Source organism: Mizuhopecten yessoensis, unplaced genomic scaffold, assembly GCF_002113885.1.
Source record: "Mizuhopecten yessoensis strain PY_sf001 unplaced genomic scaffold, ASM211388v2 scaffold2411, whole genome shotgun sequence".
NCBI lineage: Eukaryota > Metazoa > Mollusca > Bivalvia > Pectinida > Pectinidae > Mizuhopecten > Mizuhopecten yessoensis.
This window is the reverse complement of record NW_018404533.1, coordinates 21,086-40,199: the sequence shown is the minus strand read 5'-3', so window position 1 is coordinate 40,199 and position 19,114 is coordinate 21,086. Positions and strand designations below refer to the sequence as shown.

The following is a 19,114-nucleotide window of genomic DNA, read 5'->3' as shown; positions in this document are numbered from 1 at the left end:
TAAGAATGAAAATATTGATATTTCTCATTTCATATGCGAAGATCGCCATTCATTATATTTAAGGTATAATACATATGGTATGCTACATGTACAGTTGTGGAAACGCACAACGCACCAAAAATAGCGTGCGCACACCGTGCATACATCGTTCACACACCGTCCGCACATCGTCCACACATGGTGCGCACAACTGTGCGATTTAGCAATCGTTCGCCCCGTTGTGCGATTCTCTCCGCACAACTGTGCGATTTGGTATCATTTGAAGATCAAAATTACGGAATGACAAACAAACGGAAAGCTTGTATACGATAATGTACACTGTGTATATATCTGTAATATCTCTCCCCCCCCCTGAATATTATTATGTAGGATCGAAACAATGTCAAATATATCATACTTAATTACGTCTTGGATGCAGTTCCTTAAAACGTTATTTTTTTTAAAGAAATCTTGTTGACAATCCCTTATGTTCATGTGGACATTTTGTAAAAGACAGTTCCAACTATTAGTTGTTTTGTACTAATCACAATGAATCACGCCGAAGGTAATTGACTCCTTTGCCTTACAACTGTTGATTTACTACTGTTTGAGGATGTACCAAAAACGTATGACCAAAATGTAAAAGTTTTTGTATGGCTACTCAAAATTTGATCAAATGAACAAGCATTTAGAATTTAACTACATTAAGATATCATGTAAAATTAACCACCCATCCAACCGGGTAACACTCCATCAGTTATTTATCCCTAATATCATGTTCTATCTTTCTTTCTTAACATTTTCTAATTTACATATTCAGGCTAGCACGGCTTTGGGGCTGCGGTGGCCAAGTGGTTAAGGCGTCGTCTGACATTCTGCTACCATTAGCCCTTCACAGGATTCCAGGCCTATGTGGGGCAGTCGCCATGTACTGGCCGTAGGTCGGTGGTTTTTCTCCGGGAACTCCGGCTTTCCTCCACCATCAAAACCTTGCACGTCCTTAGATGATAATAGCTGTTAATAGGACGTAACACACAATTAGCTATGCTTGTCTTGTACAATAGTACTTGTTTCCCAATCATCAGAATTAAATGTATTTTGTAATGATACATGTTTTTTATTGACACGAATAAAATATGGTTTAAACTAAAACTGACAATGATCTCCAAGCAGTGCTAATTTAAATGAATTCCAACGCTGCCAATTTGCGCCGCAGATTCAGGAACACATATATATAGGATCTTAAATGAGTTTTCATTTCGTATGAGATTTTATGAAACGAGTCTTAGGAATTTATATTTTTGCGAGCCTTGGTGAGAGCTTTTTATCACATAACTTAGAAAACTTACATTTTTGACAGGTTTTAAAGCCAAAATGTAGAGGGCTTAATCAGACGGAGACAGACATTTTGTTGCGCCATTCACAATTTATGATGTCACGTCATTTTCCATATTACGCGCTTTAGAGTGACTTATGTTAGCTAGATAGGGCGCTATATCAAATGTTGTATATTTATTTATTATGACGTCACAATCGATTTATGACTGGCACAGCCATAGAAAAAACGCTCCAGGGTATTACACTAGTGACATATGTAACAATATTACACGGGCGAATTCACTGGATAACAGGCCGATTATGTGATATTTTTTTAGCTCTCTTTGTCGATATTTTTCTCTCTCTCTTATCCTTTGTCTGTCTGTCTATCAGTTTTATTCAAATACTCGTGCAGTAATTCTTCAAGCTTTTAATAACTTACATATGCAACTAAGATTAAATCTGTTACTTTTTGGCAATGAAAACCTGGCTTTGGGTGTAAACTGTAATGTATTCTAACATGTGCAGTCCTTCATAAATTCCAGCGGAACCTTTTGAACATAAACTATATGTATATATTTATTACAATGCACATGTAATTAATTCTTTTAATTATTGAATTTGAAATTAATTGTCTACGTCATCACTTGTATATATATGAAATATTTCGTTGATAGTAGATGGCTTCATAAGTTGCTATAACTTGTGCCAAATCCTTTGTACTGATTTTGGACAATAAAATATGTTTAAAAACAAGTTTTTTTCAACGTCGAAAGAACAAACATTTTTTTGAACGTATTTAATCTGTCGAAAGTAGCCGTCATAATTATGTTTCCTAGCGGCGAATTTAATTCAGTGTTCAAAGAAAGACAACTCGAACAGATCTACACTCAAATTTAAGTCCACACAGACTAATACTTCTTTTGTTCTTTTATCGTAAAAATGATAAACATTTTTTTATATCTTCTTAATGGCACATTTCTTATTGAATTTTTTAGTATATTAATTGAACCTAATTAATATGATTCTATAAATTAATTATTATTTGTCCAATATCGGTTTTGTTCGACGGTAATTGATTTTTCTTTTTTTCCTATTTAAATTTGATGAAAGTGGTGTTCAGGCCAAAACATAATACAACTTTTTTGCAAACAGTGTTTACCGATATAAGAATTCATACTGACTGCTAAGTTATTTGGGTTTTAACCCCAAAAATATATACACAACAGGATCCAATCCTTATATTTACATTTAGTAAAATTTTGATAATTTTCTGATGATTTTTAAAATATTGGACTAGTTAAAGTCTGATACCATGGAAGGTGCCGACGCATGTGACGTCAAACTCCCTGTGTGACGTCATCATGGTAAGATTTGTGAAGACATCTTTATTTCAATCCGAAACTTCTGAAAAAAGTCACCTGTCCGATCACATGGGTTTGCTCCGGGTACCCCGGTTTCCTCCCCATTAAGGCACCCCGCGCGCTAACTTCGAGGCCATCAAGAGTGATTATTATAAGTTGTTAAATCCTGTTTCGTAATCGTTTTAAAATATATAAAGTTTATATTAAATATTGATGATATACTAGATAATGCCGGTTACTGATGGGACCTGTTAGTTGGAGCTAACCATCCTCGATATCAAGGGGCTACGCTCACTTTCGCTCTCTAAACCCCTGGAATATGTCATGGCAAAATTGAAGGCTCGATGTGCGCCACCTTGTTGATGAGACAAGAAGACTAGTTCGATCCTTTGATGTACATAAAACGAATCTCGCGCTCACGTAACGGTAAAAATTGATAGGCTTTTAAGTCGGGCGTCTCTCCTTTGTAATCTTCAAATGACAGGTATCAGCCTAGCGATTGGTCAGGTGTTTTTTTTACCTGAGACCAATCAAACAGCTATCTTCGTGCCTTCAATTTTGCCATGACATATTCCAGGGTGGTAGGTAAATCTTGTACCCCGTTCCCGGACCCGGACTGAAACCCGTACCGGGAATATAAAGATATTTTAATATCTCATTAACGCGATGGTTTATAATTTTTATAAAAATATAGGATAATTTCAAACATTATTTTCTAAATGTGACAATTACAAAAATGTTTATTTATTATCTAATAATTTAGAAATCGACGATAATGTGTTTTTCAAGGGGGTAAAACTTGTACGCCGCAGTCAACCGTGAAAATCACGGTTTTTCGCATATAACTAGAAATTTAGGGAAAAATAACATGTTATTTTCAGATATATAGAAGAAAATACCTTACTGTTGATAATTATGTAAGTTTCGTTGAAATAAACAACATATTTCACATGAAATTCTGACTTTGTTGTGATCGCGGGCGAGGATCGCGGGTGTTTTGTTTCCTCCCGTACCCGTACTAAGGGGACATAACTTCGTCAAGACTCGTGCTAAATATGCATAATATGTAAAAACCTCCACCACCATCATCATATGGGGAAAATAGAAAAGTTTTAAAAAACAGTATTACCAAATGTGCAACAACAGAAAAACGGGGTTGACTGTGGGGTTTTTGCTATTGCTAACTTGGTAGAATTTTGTTTCAATGGGTTTAACGGGAGTGAAGAGTTAGAGTTTGACACCACTTGCATGAGACAACATCTTGTAGAATGTATTTCCAATGGAATCTTTACTAAGTTTCCTAGGAAAAAAATGAGTAGGCATAGGCAAAAGAAAACTTCTTTATCATTTGATATTTTTATTGATTGCGAAGCAGATGGGTGTCACATCTCAAATGTATTTGATGATATGGTTTCTTGTGATGCTGGCTGTGACAGATGGTTTCATAATAGATGTGTAAGTGATCTGTCAGATTTACATATATATGATGAGGTAATACATACATATCATATTAGACATTCATATTTTTTCATTTTTTTATTAGATTTATATTAATCTTTATCAGGATGTGAGATTATATCTACACTGAGTACCGGTAGTATAATTTGTGCATCTTTTCGACAGCTGCTACTGATTTCAATCTAAATTAATTCATGTCTAATACATTTAATTCGTGAGGCATTTGTCCCCCAATTAAAATATGAATTGATTCGTGATCTGTCAGAGAGTGTATGTACGCACTCAGCAGTATACCAATATCACTAATATTTGCGATAGAGCACCACAACTTGTCCCTAAGGTGTTCAGTTGAAGGTAGTGAACGTGATGGTAAGGAAGGTGATGGTAGTGAAGGTGATGGTAGTAAAGGTGATGGTAGTGAAGGTGACGGTAGTGAAGGTGACGGTAGTAAAGGTGACGGTAGTGAAGGTGATGGTAGTGAAGGTGACGGTAGTGAAGGTGATGGTAGTAAAGGTGATGGTAGTGAAGGTGATGGTAGTGAAGGTGACGGTTGTAAAGGTGGACCATTGGGTAGTGTCAGTACAGGAGGTAGATAGTGGGGAAGTATACATTCTTGATAGTTTGATAGGAAATACGAAAAATTTGTCAGCTTCTTTAGAAATGCAGTTGTCATCATCGTATGAGGAAAATAGATGAGTTTTAAAAACAGTATTACCAAATAAGCAACAACAGAAAAACGGGGTTGACTGTGGTTTTTTTTGTTATTGCTAACTTGGTAGAATTTTGTTTCAATGGGTTTAACGGGAAAAAAATGAAAAAATATGAATGTCTTATATGATTTGTATGTATTACCTCATCATATATATGTGAATCTGACAGATCACTTGCACATCTTTTATGAAACCATCTGTCACAGCCAGCATCACAAGAAACCATATCATCAAATACATTTGAGATGTGACATCCATCTGCTTCGCGATCAATAAAAATATCAAATGATAAAGAAGTTTTCTTTTGCCTATGCCTACTCATTTTTTTCCTAGGAAACTTAGTAAAGATTCCATTGGAAATACATTCTACAAGATGTTGTCTCATGCAAGTGGTGTCAAACTCTAACTCTTCACTCCCGTTAAACCCATTGAAACAAAATTCTACCAAGTTAGCAATAGCAAAAACCCCACAGTCAACCCCGTTTTTCTGTTGTTGCACATTTGGTAATACTGTTTTTTAAAACTTTTCTATTTTCCCCATATGATGATGGTGGTGGAGGTTTTTACATATTATGCATATTTAGCACGAGTCTTGACGAAGTTATGTCCCCTTAGTACGGGTACGGGAGGAAACAAAACACCCGCGATCCTCGCCCGCGATCACAACAAAGTCAGAATTTCATGTGAAATATGTTGATTATTTCAACGAAACTTACATAATTATCAACAGTAAGGTATTTTCTTCTATATATATGAAAATAACATGTTTTTTTCCCCTAAATTTCTAGTTATATGTGAAAAACCGTGATTTTCACGGTTGACTGCGGCGTACAAGTTTTACCCCCTTGAAAAACACAATATCGTCGATTTCTAAATTATTAGATAATAAATAAACATTTTTGTAATTGTCACATTTAGAAAATAATGTTTGAAATTATCCTATATTTTTATAAAAAATATAAACCATCGCGTTAATGAGATATTAAAATATCTTTATATTCCCGGTACGGGGTTTCAGTCCGGGTCCGGGAACGGGGTACAAGATTTACCTACCACCTATTCCAGGGGTGCTGAGAGCAAACGTGAGCGTAACGCCTGGATATCGAGGATGTAGTTTGACTAACTACCATCCTCGATGCTCCAGGGGTTACGCTCTCTTTAGCCCTCTACACCCCTGAAATATGTGTCATAGCAAAATTGCAAGCACACGGCTGGCTTTTTGATCGGTGTCAGGTAAAAAAAAACACTTCCCAATTACTTGTCCTTTGAAGATTACAGAGGAGCGACGCCCGACTTCAAGGAAATTTCCAGGAATGTTTTTCATCCCTAACCATGAAAAACTTGCTGATAACTGCAATAAGTTGGTACACGCATAATTGGCCCATTTTTAGACATTAAAAAAAACACTGTCGCTGTCTCATGGTGTCATCCAGCACGCTGTAGGTTTGTGTTATAAAAACATAAAATGAAATAAAAAATATCGTCACCCTACCAACAGCAGAAGATACACCATGACGTCACACATAAAAGTTCCGGTCACGTGATACAATCATCAGTTTGTCGTCCAGGAGTTTGTCCACTTGTACTGAAAATAAATTGAGAAGGGAAGCTTTATCACTAATATCGACTGTCAATCAATAACACATTTGCTTAATAGCCAAACAATCACTTTGATTAAACAATCCGGAAATTTTCAAATGTGCGTTTCTTATATTATAAACATGTGCGTGTAAACCATGGTATGAAAAACACTTTTTATATTATTTCGTTATTTGGTTCGTGTTATAAGTTTTAGCGTCCCATTAAAACCCTAAATAAGTAAAGGAAGTGCCTCCATGTGTGCATCCTCGATATCCAGGGGTTACGTTCATTTTCGCTCTCAACACCCCTGGAATAGCAAAATTGAAGGTACGAAGATAGCTGTTTGATTTGTCTCAGGTTAAAAAACTGACCAATCGCTGAGCTGATACCTGTCCTTTGAATATTAAGAGACGCCCGACTTCAAAGCCTGTCAATTTTTACCATTACGTGACCGCGAGAATTTTCTGATGCATATCAAAGGATCGAACTAGTTTCCTTGTTTCAACAACATTTTGCGCACACCGAGCCTTCAATCTTGCTATGACATAGTCCAGGGGTATAGAGAGCGGAAGTGAGCGTAATCCCTGGATATCGAGGATGCCATGTGTGCTATGTATGCGTTTGTTTTAGATGCGGAACGTTTGTGTAATTGACCTTTTTTGCGATAGCGCGGATCTGATTATGACTTTAGAATGCTATATAATGAAATACCATGCCAAAGGCACCAAACACAGCTAGTACTTCGCCCTGTAATATACCACTGTAGCGTGAAAACCAGTCTTTGTGCTCACTTTTAATGTTGACCGTTAAGCAGGAAATAATTACTACCAATTTTGAGTACGTTGGTATGTCCAATCTTTATGTAAGTAAAACAACAAAGATACACTACATAATGAACATACATTAGAGAAAAATATAACTTGTCTTACGTGTCATTACCATAAAAGATAACGGTAACACACGTAACACGTGGTTTAAGTAATATATAAATACAATATAGATGAGATGACTAACCTTGTACACTTGAACAGTTCTGTCTGTAAACCCCAGCCAAATATCGTCATCAGTCATGGTCATGGCCATCGGGGTATGTTCCTGTGTCGACTGAAGGGTCAGCATTGGCAGACAGTCTCTGGACACAAGCTGGATACGCCTACTGTGGGCCTCGCAGAGAATGATGTTATCGAATTTGTCGAAGATGAAATCAGCAATTGCATACTTCGTGTCCGGTTTGTAGGTAGTGGTATCAAACTTCTCTTTGCGAGACACGACCTTGCCGTTGCCTAGATACCGTAAGCGTACCGTGAGGTCTGAATTGAGGAAGACAAGGTGATTGTTGCTTTTGTCTGTACTATTTGTCCCACCTAAAACTTCTCCCGTGTTGCTGATCCTCATCCTCATAGGCCAGACAAACAGGGCGTCACCCCGGTCGTCGTGACGAGCCCGATCTTTCCTCTCTCCCTTTTGAGAGTATCGAACCAGCACTCTCTTACTTTTGGAGGTAACATTGAAGCTACGCTTTTCCATCAGTGTTACAAAGAGGTCGCCACTTGGTGCTGTACATATGTAGTTAGGATACAGTTTCCCTGTAGAGAAGGCTGATGTGACCCTCCCGCTGGGTAGAGAAACCTTTCTGATCTCCCTTTCATCAAATCCACATACCAACAGTGTGTTTTCGCCAACGGCAGTCATACTAATAACAACAGTATCAAAGGTCACATTTTTCTGTACCTGTCCGGTTCTATCAACAAGAGTTATTTCCCTTTCATTTTGACACGTTAACCATGTATTTCCGGTAGATTCGCCACACATCCGCGTCACATAACTAGTTGCATTATGTTTAAAGGAGGACTGCAAGACTAGTTCTATTCCCTGTCGCATGATGTGACCGCCAGCACTGGAGCCTCTGTTGGTAGGATGAATGAGATTGGTTGGCGCTTGGGCTCCTTGTAAGAACTCCCTCCCTTCCAACTCGACGTCCTTGCCTCCGAACATGAGTTTCAGCTGATGCGTATTCACTTTGCCGGAGGTAAACTCGATACTGGCTAGTTCAGGGTACACCTTTCTTTGTTCATCAAAATCTGTGAGTTTTCGTGAACCGTGCACCACTGCAATATCCTCTTTTTCAGCTATGACGCGTCTGATATCCGCTCTGTGGCGTTTTATATTTTCTAATTTAGATGAAATGTCTTTGATCGCGTCTTGTAACTGTACACAATTACATTGAGTTTGAATCTCGTACTTGGATATAAAGTCATCAGCCATTTCGTTAACAGTGTGGATGAGAATTAACCTTTGTGTGTTGATTGAGTCGACTCTTTCTTTCTGTTCACTGTCTTGTTGCCTTTTCATCACCCTTGCCTCATACAAATCCGACTCCAAGCTTGTAATCACTTTACAATAATTCGCTTCCTTCGAGTTGAGTTTTCTTTTGATGTCGTCTGCAATCTTGCTCGTTTTCCCGAACACGTGACCTTGGTGTAGTTCGCCAGTGATACATTCTACACAAACAAGTGTAGCATCACATGTGACGCACACGGCAGTTACCTGGATACCCAGATGTACTCCACATTCTATGCTTAAATTTCCCGCCATATTATTTGTTAGGTAAGTACAACACAAACTTATGTGAGTCTCCAATAGTGTAAACACTGTAAAACCGTATAACACGGGAAAACGGCGCCCTCTATAATTCTTAGTAATTCAGATTATCGTTGTTCAAGTATTTAATTACGCCCTTGATTATATATCCGGATTCAGCAATTACGGCCCGTTTTCCACAATTAGTTCAGCACAATAAGAATGGTCGCCAATCCGACAGCAGAAAGTATTGGTATACATAAAATCTTGTTTGTAATGTTTTGCATAATCCGTGTCGTCCAAGTTCTAGTAATTGTCCGCTGCATCCGACAATACGCCTTCAGGTTCAGCCTCCTTATCTAACAATAATAAAACAATATATATAGATAAATAAGAAATAAAAAAACATTTCCACATCAGACTCCTTATCTTATAAAACCAAATAGATGAATAAGTAAATAAAAATAAAATAAATGGATAGAAAAAATTTAAAAGAATATGAAATAAATATTCGAATAGATCAATGAGATAAAAAATAAATCAATAGAATAAGAATAAAGAAATATCATTAAATATAAATATAAATTAATTAATTAATTGATCATTAATTAAATCAATAAATAAAAATGAATGATTACAATAAACAAAGAAAACTTTCACATCAGCCTCCTCATCTATCAAAAAAAAATCCATGAATATGTAAATAGAAATAAATAAACTGAAAAAAAGGTTATAAAATAGATTTATAAAATAAAATAAAAATATTAAGTAAGAATAGATAATAAAATAGATTAATAAAATTAAAATAAATAAATTAAGTAAGAATAGATAATAAAAGGAAATAAAATAAAGAACAAAACACTCAAGTGCTTTAATGCAACTGAAACGTACCGAATCAAAGAGTTTCCGGTTTTCCTTTTGTACTTTACCTCAGATTAAAACATACATGAGGAATAAAGTATATATAAGTTATACTGTATTGAAGACAAAGTACACTGAGGTAATATTAAACGAGCACTGTATTCTAACAAACATTATACATCTCCTGCCCATGATACACGGAAACACGATTCTCTGCTTTCCCGAGATTTATCATGTTTCACGGTATCCTCATTATCCAGGGGTTACAATCACGTGCGCTCTCTGTACCCATGGGATATGGCATAGCAAAATTGAAGGCACACAGATAGCTGTTTCATTGGTCTCAGCTAAAAATAACCTGACAAATCGCTAGGCTGATACCTGTCCTTTGAAGATTACAAAGGAGAGACGCCTGACTTCAAAGATTTAACTAGTCTTCTTGTCTCATCAACAAGGTGATGCACATTGAGCCTTCAATTTTGCTATGTCATATCCCAGGTGTGCAGATATGGAAGGGGAACACCGCCATTATTATTTTTTTTTTATGTAATATCAGTTACTTCTGGTTTGGAATCTAATAATATGTAAATTTGTACTATTTCTCTAGTTGATAAGTGTCTATTTTCCATGCTATGTACATTTGTGTTGTTTCACTCATTTACAAATCTATTGCGTGTTCATTCCATGCTATGCTACTTTTCAATCCATGCTATGCTAGTTTAACCGATCGCTATTACGTGTTAGCTTGTAGTATTCAATCCATTCCAGACTTAGGTGATGTATATAATCAGTAAATTTTATCGGTTAATCTGAAGCTTTCGTCATTGTTGTAAAAACAGCAATTCGAAACTAATTTTTAATTCAGAAATAGCTAGCTAGTCAACTAGTAAACGAGTAAGCCAGCAGTTGAAATACGAGAGGTTTCCTCATTATGACTACAAGCGGCGCTGCGATCATCTTAAATATACACGGACCGCTCCCCAACCGCATCCGGATCACCGTACGGACGCAATGTCGTTATTTGTTTATGTTTTGACTATTGTATTTTTAAGGTTCTTATATTCATTACTGCATAAATTGAATATATGTTCAAGAACATTGATGTAGACTGGGACAGTGCGAGAAACATTTTAAGGGCCTACATAAGAAGAACAATTAGACTTGATCAAGTCCAGAAAATAATCACATAAACTAAATGCGAGTCTAATCTTGACGGAGCGTAGAGCTTTTCCTCCGCACTCCAATACACACATCTCAAAAAAAGTGAAAAAAACAAGCAAAAGGAACTATATCATAAGATAACGTATTCAATCATCTATGTAGGTTACATGTTGCAGTAACTTCACAATCTCTTATATTACCCCCCTATGACAATCTCACCCCACCGCCACCCCAATTACAATTACTTCTTTATCACCTGTACTTTGCATGTCTTATTCTTATATATACATTTTAGCTGAAGTTTGGAGAAGAGTTTGAAGTGGCTTTTGGGACAAGATTACCATAGGTCAAAGAAAAGAGAAGAATATGAACCAACTTCCTCCACCTAACAAGTTATTTTTAGAGTCAATCAGAGTAAAACATTATGTGTTTTTGTCCATACCAATGACACAGGAGTTTTTGATAAGAATGTTTAATTGAAACAAAATCATACATACTTTCAAACCCAACAAAAACGTGCTGTCATCAATATCCACTGCTTCATAGACGAGTCCATGTCAAAATTTAGTAAATTCACAGACTTAATTCTGTGGTAAATTATACAATTGTGAATGGTAATATATTTCTAACAGAATAATTCAAATCAAATAAATAACCTTTAATTGCTCTAATATAATGACAAATATATTTAGTTTGCAACACTGAACATTTTTTCAAAGTTAATATCTATGCTGCATTTACAATTACCCATAAATGCAAAAGTTTATTTATATTTTGAATAAAATAAAGGCAACGAAGTGTTTAATGAAAGATCAGATTAAGCATCCTCATCATGCATGCATGCATTTAGTAGAGCAACCCTACCTGCATCATTAATTTAAGTTTTACCCATATAATAATTATTGTTACTGAGATATGGACTTAAACAACTTTTCTTAATGTGCACTGATGTACAATGTAGAAGGACGTCAATGAAGTCTAAAATGTAAGTCAAATTCAGCATCTACACACAATAATCAGTGTCCCTATAGCTGTGTCATTGATGCAATCATAATGCATGTATTACCTAGATGTACACAGAAATGGACCCAACACTTTTTCTTAATGGGAATGGAGGGCGAGACCGAATCCATGTATTCACCCTCTGCAAACTTCGTTGAGTAGAGGCTGGGAATAATAAATGTTACTTGTGAGCAGAGACGTATACGTTTCTGTTGTGAGGCAAACATACAAAGATTAAGATAAATAACAACATACATATTTACATCAGTCAATGATTTAATTTCATAAAAAAATATCAATATGCATAAAAGTTAACAAAACAATCACTTTCATGTACATGTATTTGATGGAACAATTAAAAACAACTTTATGTTATGGAGATAAGCCGAAAACTGTACAATATGTGTGAGAGAGAACAGATTCGAGGCCCGTTAGGGCCGAGATCTGTTTTCTCTCACACATATTGTACAGTTTGAGGCTTATCTCTAACTTAAATCATAGCACCCCTTTATCTTAATATAGAACACCTTTATTTTTAATATAAACCTGTTTTGTAGCCTTTGTCTAGGAAAATTGGCTTTCTTTTGAAACTACTAGGGTAGCTCTCCATCTGTGCATCCAACCATATCAATACTATTCATCACATATAACACAGCTAAAGGTAACATCATCTGTTCTCTCTCACACATATTGTACAGTTTTCGGCTTATCTCCATAACACATAACACAGCTAAAGGTAACATCATGACAGGTAGTTTTACCTCTGACTGTGTTATATGTGATGAATAGCATCGACATGGCTGAATGCACAAAGCATGCTGTTGGGGTGCCCGGTTGAGTTATGTAAGTTCATTTTCACCATGTCATCCGACAGTGATGCAGGATTTTTCCTTACCCAATCTACGTGTTGTAATCCTAGTCATTCCAAGGACACAGACAGCGTTCTAAGTGATGTTTTATCATTGGAGGAACAGGGAAATTTACCAAAAGTGGATTTCAATCTAAGAAATGACATGTTTTCTGATATATCTGATAATGAAATGCAGGATATTACCCAGGAAATGCACCTAGTAGAATAGCAACAGTCATCCAGGTTTCCAGCCCCACTACAGGAAGGTGACCTTGAAAATGTTCTGAAGAAGGGTTTGTGTCAGAATACAGAATATAAGACCAAATGGCCCATGAGGGTTTTAGAAAACTCATGGTGCATGTCAGTTAAGTGGTACAAGGTTCGAGTTTAGTGTCATCTCCAAACAAATAAATTAAAATGCTTTGTGAAAAACAGGAATATTCCATTCCTTCGGGCAGCAGAGAACTCAACATAAAAGCTGCAGATATGTGTTTCACTCTAAAATTCTAAAAAAAAAGAAATCCTGGAATATACCTGGAATATGTGGAGGCATTTTGTGTCTGTTGACACATTTCCTTGGAATAAATTTAGTTCAACTAATTAATTATGTTGTATTTTTTATTGGTAATTGAAATAAGTTTTTACAAAACATAGCTGCCTGTATTGTCCTTTTCTGTTTTGAGTAGGGCATTATAGAGACATTACATATAACTATCCAATAAGATACCTGTAACTGTCTTATAAGTGACTGTCCAATAAGAGAGTCACATATAAGACAGCCAGGTAACATATGGGACAGTTACAGGTAGTGTTCCCATACTGACGCAATTAAAGTACAGAAAGAACAAAGGATGACATCACAGCTATGTTTTAATTTTAAATAAAGCAATGCAAAGGAATACTGACTAAAATATAATCATCATGAAATATCATGACCCAAGACCAGTTATTAAGAAACTGATGCCTGTTTTTGACACCTGTGACCTTGAAAGAAGGTCAAGGTAATCTACATGATGAAACCTTAAAGTATTTATCCCCGGTATTTGCTGACCAAATATAAGGCCCCGTGCTTTTCAATTTAAAGAAAAAGTTGACAGAGAGACTTATGACAGACACTTCACTATACCATAAGATTCTGATATACCATTCATTCTGACTGGTAGTGAATTACAAAGCAAGTTTCCATCTCATGGTTTGCATGTCTTTAGAAAGCTTCTGTTGTTGTGTCTCGAGGATGTCGCTGAATAAAGAGGACAATTAAAATAACAAGTTAAAACTATGACGGGTTATCCATATAAATCTTGACATTCCTATTAGGTAACTTAACAAAATATTGAATTATTTTATTGATCAGCATGAAGTTTAATTGTAGTGTGTTTAATATGTCTTTGTATTAAATATCACTTAAGTGACAGACATCTGGTTTCAAAAGCATAGCCGATGGTCAGTTTACTGGAAGTAGTAAACCGATGGATGAATGATTGCATAATTATTAAGTCTATAAATGTATGTGCTTAATAACTGAATCAATAGACAGAGTTGTTAGGTTTCCTGCTTCAGTATTTTACAACATTAACTATAACATCAATAATATAATAAATATTGAGCCAAACAAGAAATGTTGTTTGTTTCCAGTTACCCTCCCTAATGATTTGTACCTCCTCTATTTTTGGTAAAATTTCAAGGAAGCACTGTTTAAGTCAGAATCACTTCCTACATAAGCGTTGTGAAAAAAGGAAAAAACACATTAACTAAATGTACTCAACCCTAATTCCTATTTTTGTTCAGACATGTAACAGGAAACCATCCTATTTTTTATGCCTACCTATTATTTTGGTAAAATTTCAAGGAAGCACTTTTAACATGTAACACGAAGTGAACCTGATTTTTTGTTTGTTAAGCCTTTAACAAAATAAATGGATCAGAATTACAATCTACATTTGACACATGAGTTCAGTAATGGACAGATCAAATTATGGAATTTGAACACGTAATCAATAATTGAAAAAGCCAAGCTGATCAATTTTGAGTTATATTATCAATTATTGGCCCATCACTAGTTACCATTAGATGTAAAAAAAAAAATAACGAGACAAACAAGAGGCCTAGAGGGCCTGATTCCCTCAACTGGATATTTAAACAACCACAGGAACATATTCTGATTAAATACATCATGTACTGCAGCTATAGGCTCTGTCTCTCAGCATATTGAAAGAGAATATCTAAACACTTATCAATATTTCCCCCCTATTGGACCCCGCTCTTCTGCCCCCAGGAGGGTCACACCCTCTGTTTATACAAAATTGGGTCCCCCTTTGACCAAGAATACTCGAACTCCTGGCCAAATGTAGTCAAAATCCACTGAGTCGTTCGACTTCAGGACAAGTGGACACCAAGGATGATGCTTACCAAGTTTAAAAAGATTCATTCCCCGGTTCTTAAGAGAATATCTAAAAGTTTACAGACGGGTGGTGACCTTATAATTACTCACACATACTAGCATATAAACAGTTTCAAACATTGTGAAACATGATACATTTGTATATGCAATACTTCCATTGTTCAGGAAATGCCTCTTCACTGTAGGAGTTGTTCAGGTATCAAGGAAGTAGACGGTGTGCTGTCAAAAATTAGTGATCCGGTTGGCAAACTGGCACTTCATAACACTTCATGCTGACCGAACCAGACCTGCAACAATTATGTATTTGAGATTTCATTAATATTTGCTAAATGTTGTACATAATGCACATGACAATAAATTATAAAGACTTAAAACAAGTATTTCCAATTAACTTTAATCAAAGATATGTTTGATAATTGGTCAGCAATATTGACATCCAATATCTCTCTACAACCACTGTTCCCATGAACTATAGCTATATATTTATCATCTCCTATATGAGACAAGTTTTAATATGACATCTGCAACAAAAGCATATGGGCAGGCCAGGATTATGCAAAGTTTCCTCGAATGAGGCATACTTGTTGAATCTGATGTCATCACGATCTAATAACAGTAGGAAATTTAAATCTTGATTTTTATGCTAATTTCAGGCTGTTAGTTTTAATTAGCTGATCACTGTATGCTGTTCTGAATATGAAATTTGCATCCACTTCGCAAATTTATCAAAATTAATTATGAAGCACGAACAGGAGAAAAATGTACAGATGGTTCACAGGTATTTGAAATCCTTACAGTAAATATTGAGATAAAAATCATATAAAACATAAGGGTATTGCTACCTTTTTTTGTAGTAATACCCTTATGTTTTATATGATTTTTATCTCAATTTACAGTCAGAATTTCAAATATACTTAATTGATATCAAAGTTTTACTTGCTACATAACGTATTAAACGTGTGGGAATCTTCCAAGACCGACTTGTCCCTTTGTCAAGCTATGACAGCACCAATATCAGTTGTGTATTTCAGACATGCATTTGTAACGAACCCCTGTGTACAGGGTTAACATGTTGCCCGTAACCAAATACTTATGTGGGATTTCGTTATGGCTACGACATCCTAACTATAAATATGACGATTTTCTGCTACGCTACACACAATTTTGACTCAAACCTAAATAGATTACAGTTCAATTGCTGTCATAACCAAGACTTACCGCACTGTACGTGTCGACTGCATTTTCCAAAATCTACTGCCACAATCGGGTATGTTTCCGGTTTAAGGGAGCGAGCATTATTTTCAGCGAATTTCGTTGGCGATTAAAGCGCCGGCTTGTTGTCTTAATGAAAACTAAAATTCAATAATAAATTCTAGAATGAATTCTAGAACTTTAGTTCCTAATTAAGACGACAAGCGGCGCTCCATCATAAACGTTAGTTTCGAATCTTTATTTTTTAACACGAAATCGCGATCGGTAAAACTAGCATAGCATGGAATGAAAAGTGGCATAGCATGGAATGAACACGCGATAGATTTGTAAATGAGTGAAACAACACAAATGTACATAGCATGGAAATAGACACTTATCAACTAGAGAAATAGTACAAATGTACATAGAATTATATTCCAAACCAGAAGTAACTAATTCTATAACTTATCAACTAGGGAAATAATACAAATGTACATAGAATTAGATTCCAAACCAGAAGTAACTAATTCTATAACTTATCAACTAGGGAAATAATACAAATGTACATAGAATTAGATTCCAAATCAGACGTAACCAATTCTATAAAAAAAATAATTATGGCGGTGATCCCATTCCATATGCAGAGAGCGTAAGTGAACGTAACCCATGGAATATCGAGGATGTTTTTTTCCGAATAACCCAAATGTTTACTGAACCGAGTAAAATATTCCTAGTTATTTCGAATATTTATAGAGAAACTTTGTACGGCATTAACTTGTACATGTATAAGCACAAACTTCTGATTAAATCAAGCGGACATTACACTGAACCATGTTACTGTAACTATATTAGGTCGGGTTGGGGGTATTATCGAAAATACATTTTACTGCTCTTTCTTACCACCAGTGTTAAGTTATGTATCAAATTGTATATGTGTAGGGTGGTTTTGTTTGGTTTGTTTGTGTTTTACGTCCTATTAATAGCTATGGTAATTTAAGGACGTGCCAGGTTTCGGTGGTGGAGGAACACCTGATTTCCCGGAGAAAACCCACCGACCTACGGTCAGTACCTGGCGACTGTCCCACGAAGGCCTCGAACCCGCGACCCAGTGGTGGAGGGCTAGTGGTAGCAGAATGTCAGACGCCTTAACCACTCGGACACCGCGGCCTCTGGGTATGGTGGCTGATTGACAACATTTATTTAATTTTAATTTTCGGTGTTGTAACCATGACATGGCACAAATTAGGTACCGTAAATGGGGGGGTTCTCCTAGACTAAAATCAAAAAGGGGCAGTCGGCCAAAGTAACCATAAATAAAACAGAACAAAACGTGCTATAGTTATATCAAAAACGAAATTAAAGGGGAGGGGGTAACTGTATTTACGAAAATCCGCATTGTGTGGGACAGGTATCCTTCATATAACTGATGGTAATTTGTACTTCTCAGATTATATACCTTATTGACAAATTTCAAAAACCCAAGATGAACATTATGATCTACTCGGTGATTAAAGGGGATATATATATACGATCATGAATGCGGTGAGGCCCTTCCAAACATGTCAGTGTTCTCATATTTCTGCAAGTTTCTTAATAAATGACTTCGAAATATGATATGCATCTTTACCATAATATCCTGAACATGATTTCGACTTTCATTTGTTTTCAGTGAACTTACCTCTTTGTGGGATTTTTTGCTTGTTTTTGCGTTCACGTCTTTTGTATTTGATTACGGTCATCTTTGGGTCACTTGGGTGATAAACATATTCCTTATACAGCTTGTCCATGTCACATGTTTGTTCTGATTTCTAATTTCCACCGAACTCTTATTGAAAAGCGACAATTGTCACTTCAACGTATGCCGCCTCTAACAATCACACAGCATCTCCCCGTACAAAAGTCTCGGGAACTTTTAAAATATACGGTCTGTTTCCCTCCACAAGAATGTTACTTCCTCGTACAGATAACCTGAAGGACAAAATCGTGATACAAATGATTAAAAAATATATATCGTGTTCGTTCGGGTTGAGAAAACAACTAGCACAATGGTGCAGGCAAACATGCCAGACCTATGCGTGACGGCGTTCGTTTCACCTCGTGGTAGAATTTCACATACTACTGGTAACTTAACACTGCATTATTATTATCTAGGTGGAATTTTTGTATGTTGTTGACAATGATAGCTACTTGTCGTCTGCTGGATAATTGATACATAGCTGGTTGGTTGTGTGTCGTCTTATGTGATATGTGAAAACAGGAAAAACTATATTGAATTCATTCATTACTGTGTTAAAATTACTTATTATTCAAACTAACCCTAATGTGAACCATATAGTTTTTCCTGTTTTCAAATATTTTTGTAATGATTTTATTTTTCTAAGTTTTTCATTACATATACATAAACAGGACATTCACGCATTCTCACATATATCACATATACACACACGGACATGGATTAAGCATTATCACAATCAATTTCATTGTCATCATTCTATCATCATCAACATATCATCATCATCATTATCTTTATCATCTTCTTCATCCTCTTTCATATATACTTATTCAATCATCATCATTGCCATAATCCATCATCATCCAAAATCTTCAATCATCATTTCATATATATCATCATCAACATATAATTATCATCATCATCATA

General features: G+C 35.8%; 1 protein-coding gene and 1 long non-coding RNA gene across 3 annotated transcripts; one reads left to right on the top strand and one right to left on the bottom strand.

Annotated features, from left to right (window-relative positions):
• Window positions 1-328: 328 nt before the first annotated feature.
• Window positions 329-18,407, bottom strand: LOC110445901. 2 transcript variants are annotated; one of them, XR_002462406.1, is made up of 4 exons: window positions 18,134-18,407; window positions 7,424-9,348; window positions 6,321-6,413; window positions 329-993 (listed from the first exon to the last, which is right to left on the bottom strand). XR_002462406.1 is itself a non-coding variant. In XM_021490752.1 (3 exons), exons 2-3 carry the CDS (start codon window positions 9,002-9,004, stop codon window positions 6,381-6,383), a joined length of 1,614 nt encoding a protein of 537 aa, XP_021346427.1. In that variant the 5' UTR covers window positions 9,005-9,348; window positions 18,134-18,407; the 3' UTR covers window positions 5,975-6,380. The 2 variants fall into 2 exon arrangements, 1 of the variants encoding a protein (XP_021346427.1); XM_021490752.1 differs by lacking the exon at window positions 329-993 and having other exon boundaries at window positions 5,975-6,413.
• On the top strand, window positions 3,435-4,849 carry LOC110445902. Its single transcript, XR_002462407.1, has 3 exons — window positions 3,435-4,266; window positions 4,473-4,475; window positions 4,632-4,849. It is a non-coding gene; the product is annotated as an uncharacterized LOC110445902 (long non-coding RNA).
• Window positions 18,408-19,114: the final 707 nt, after the last annotated feature.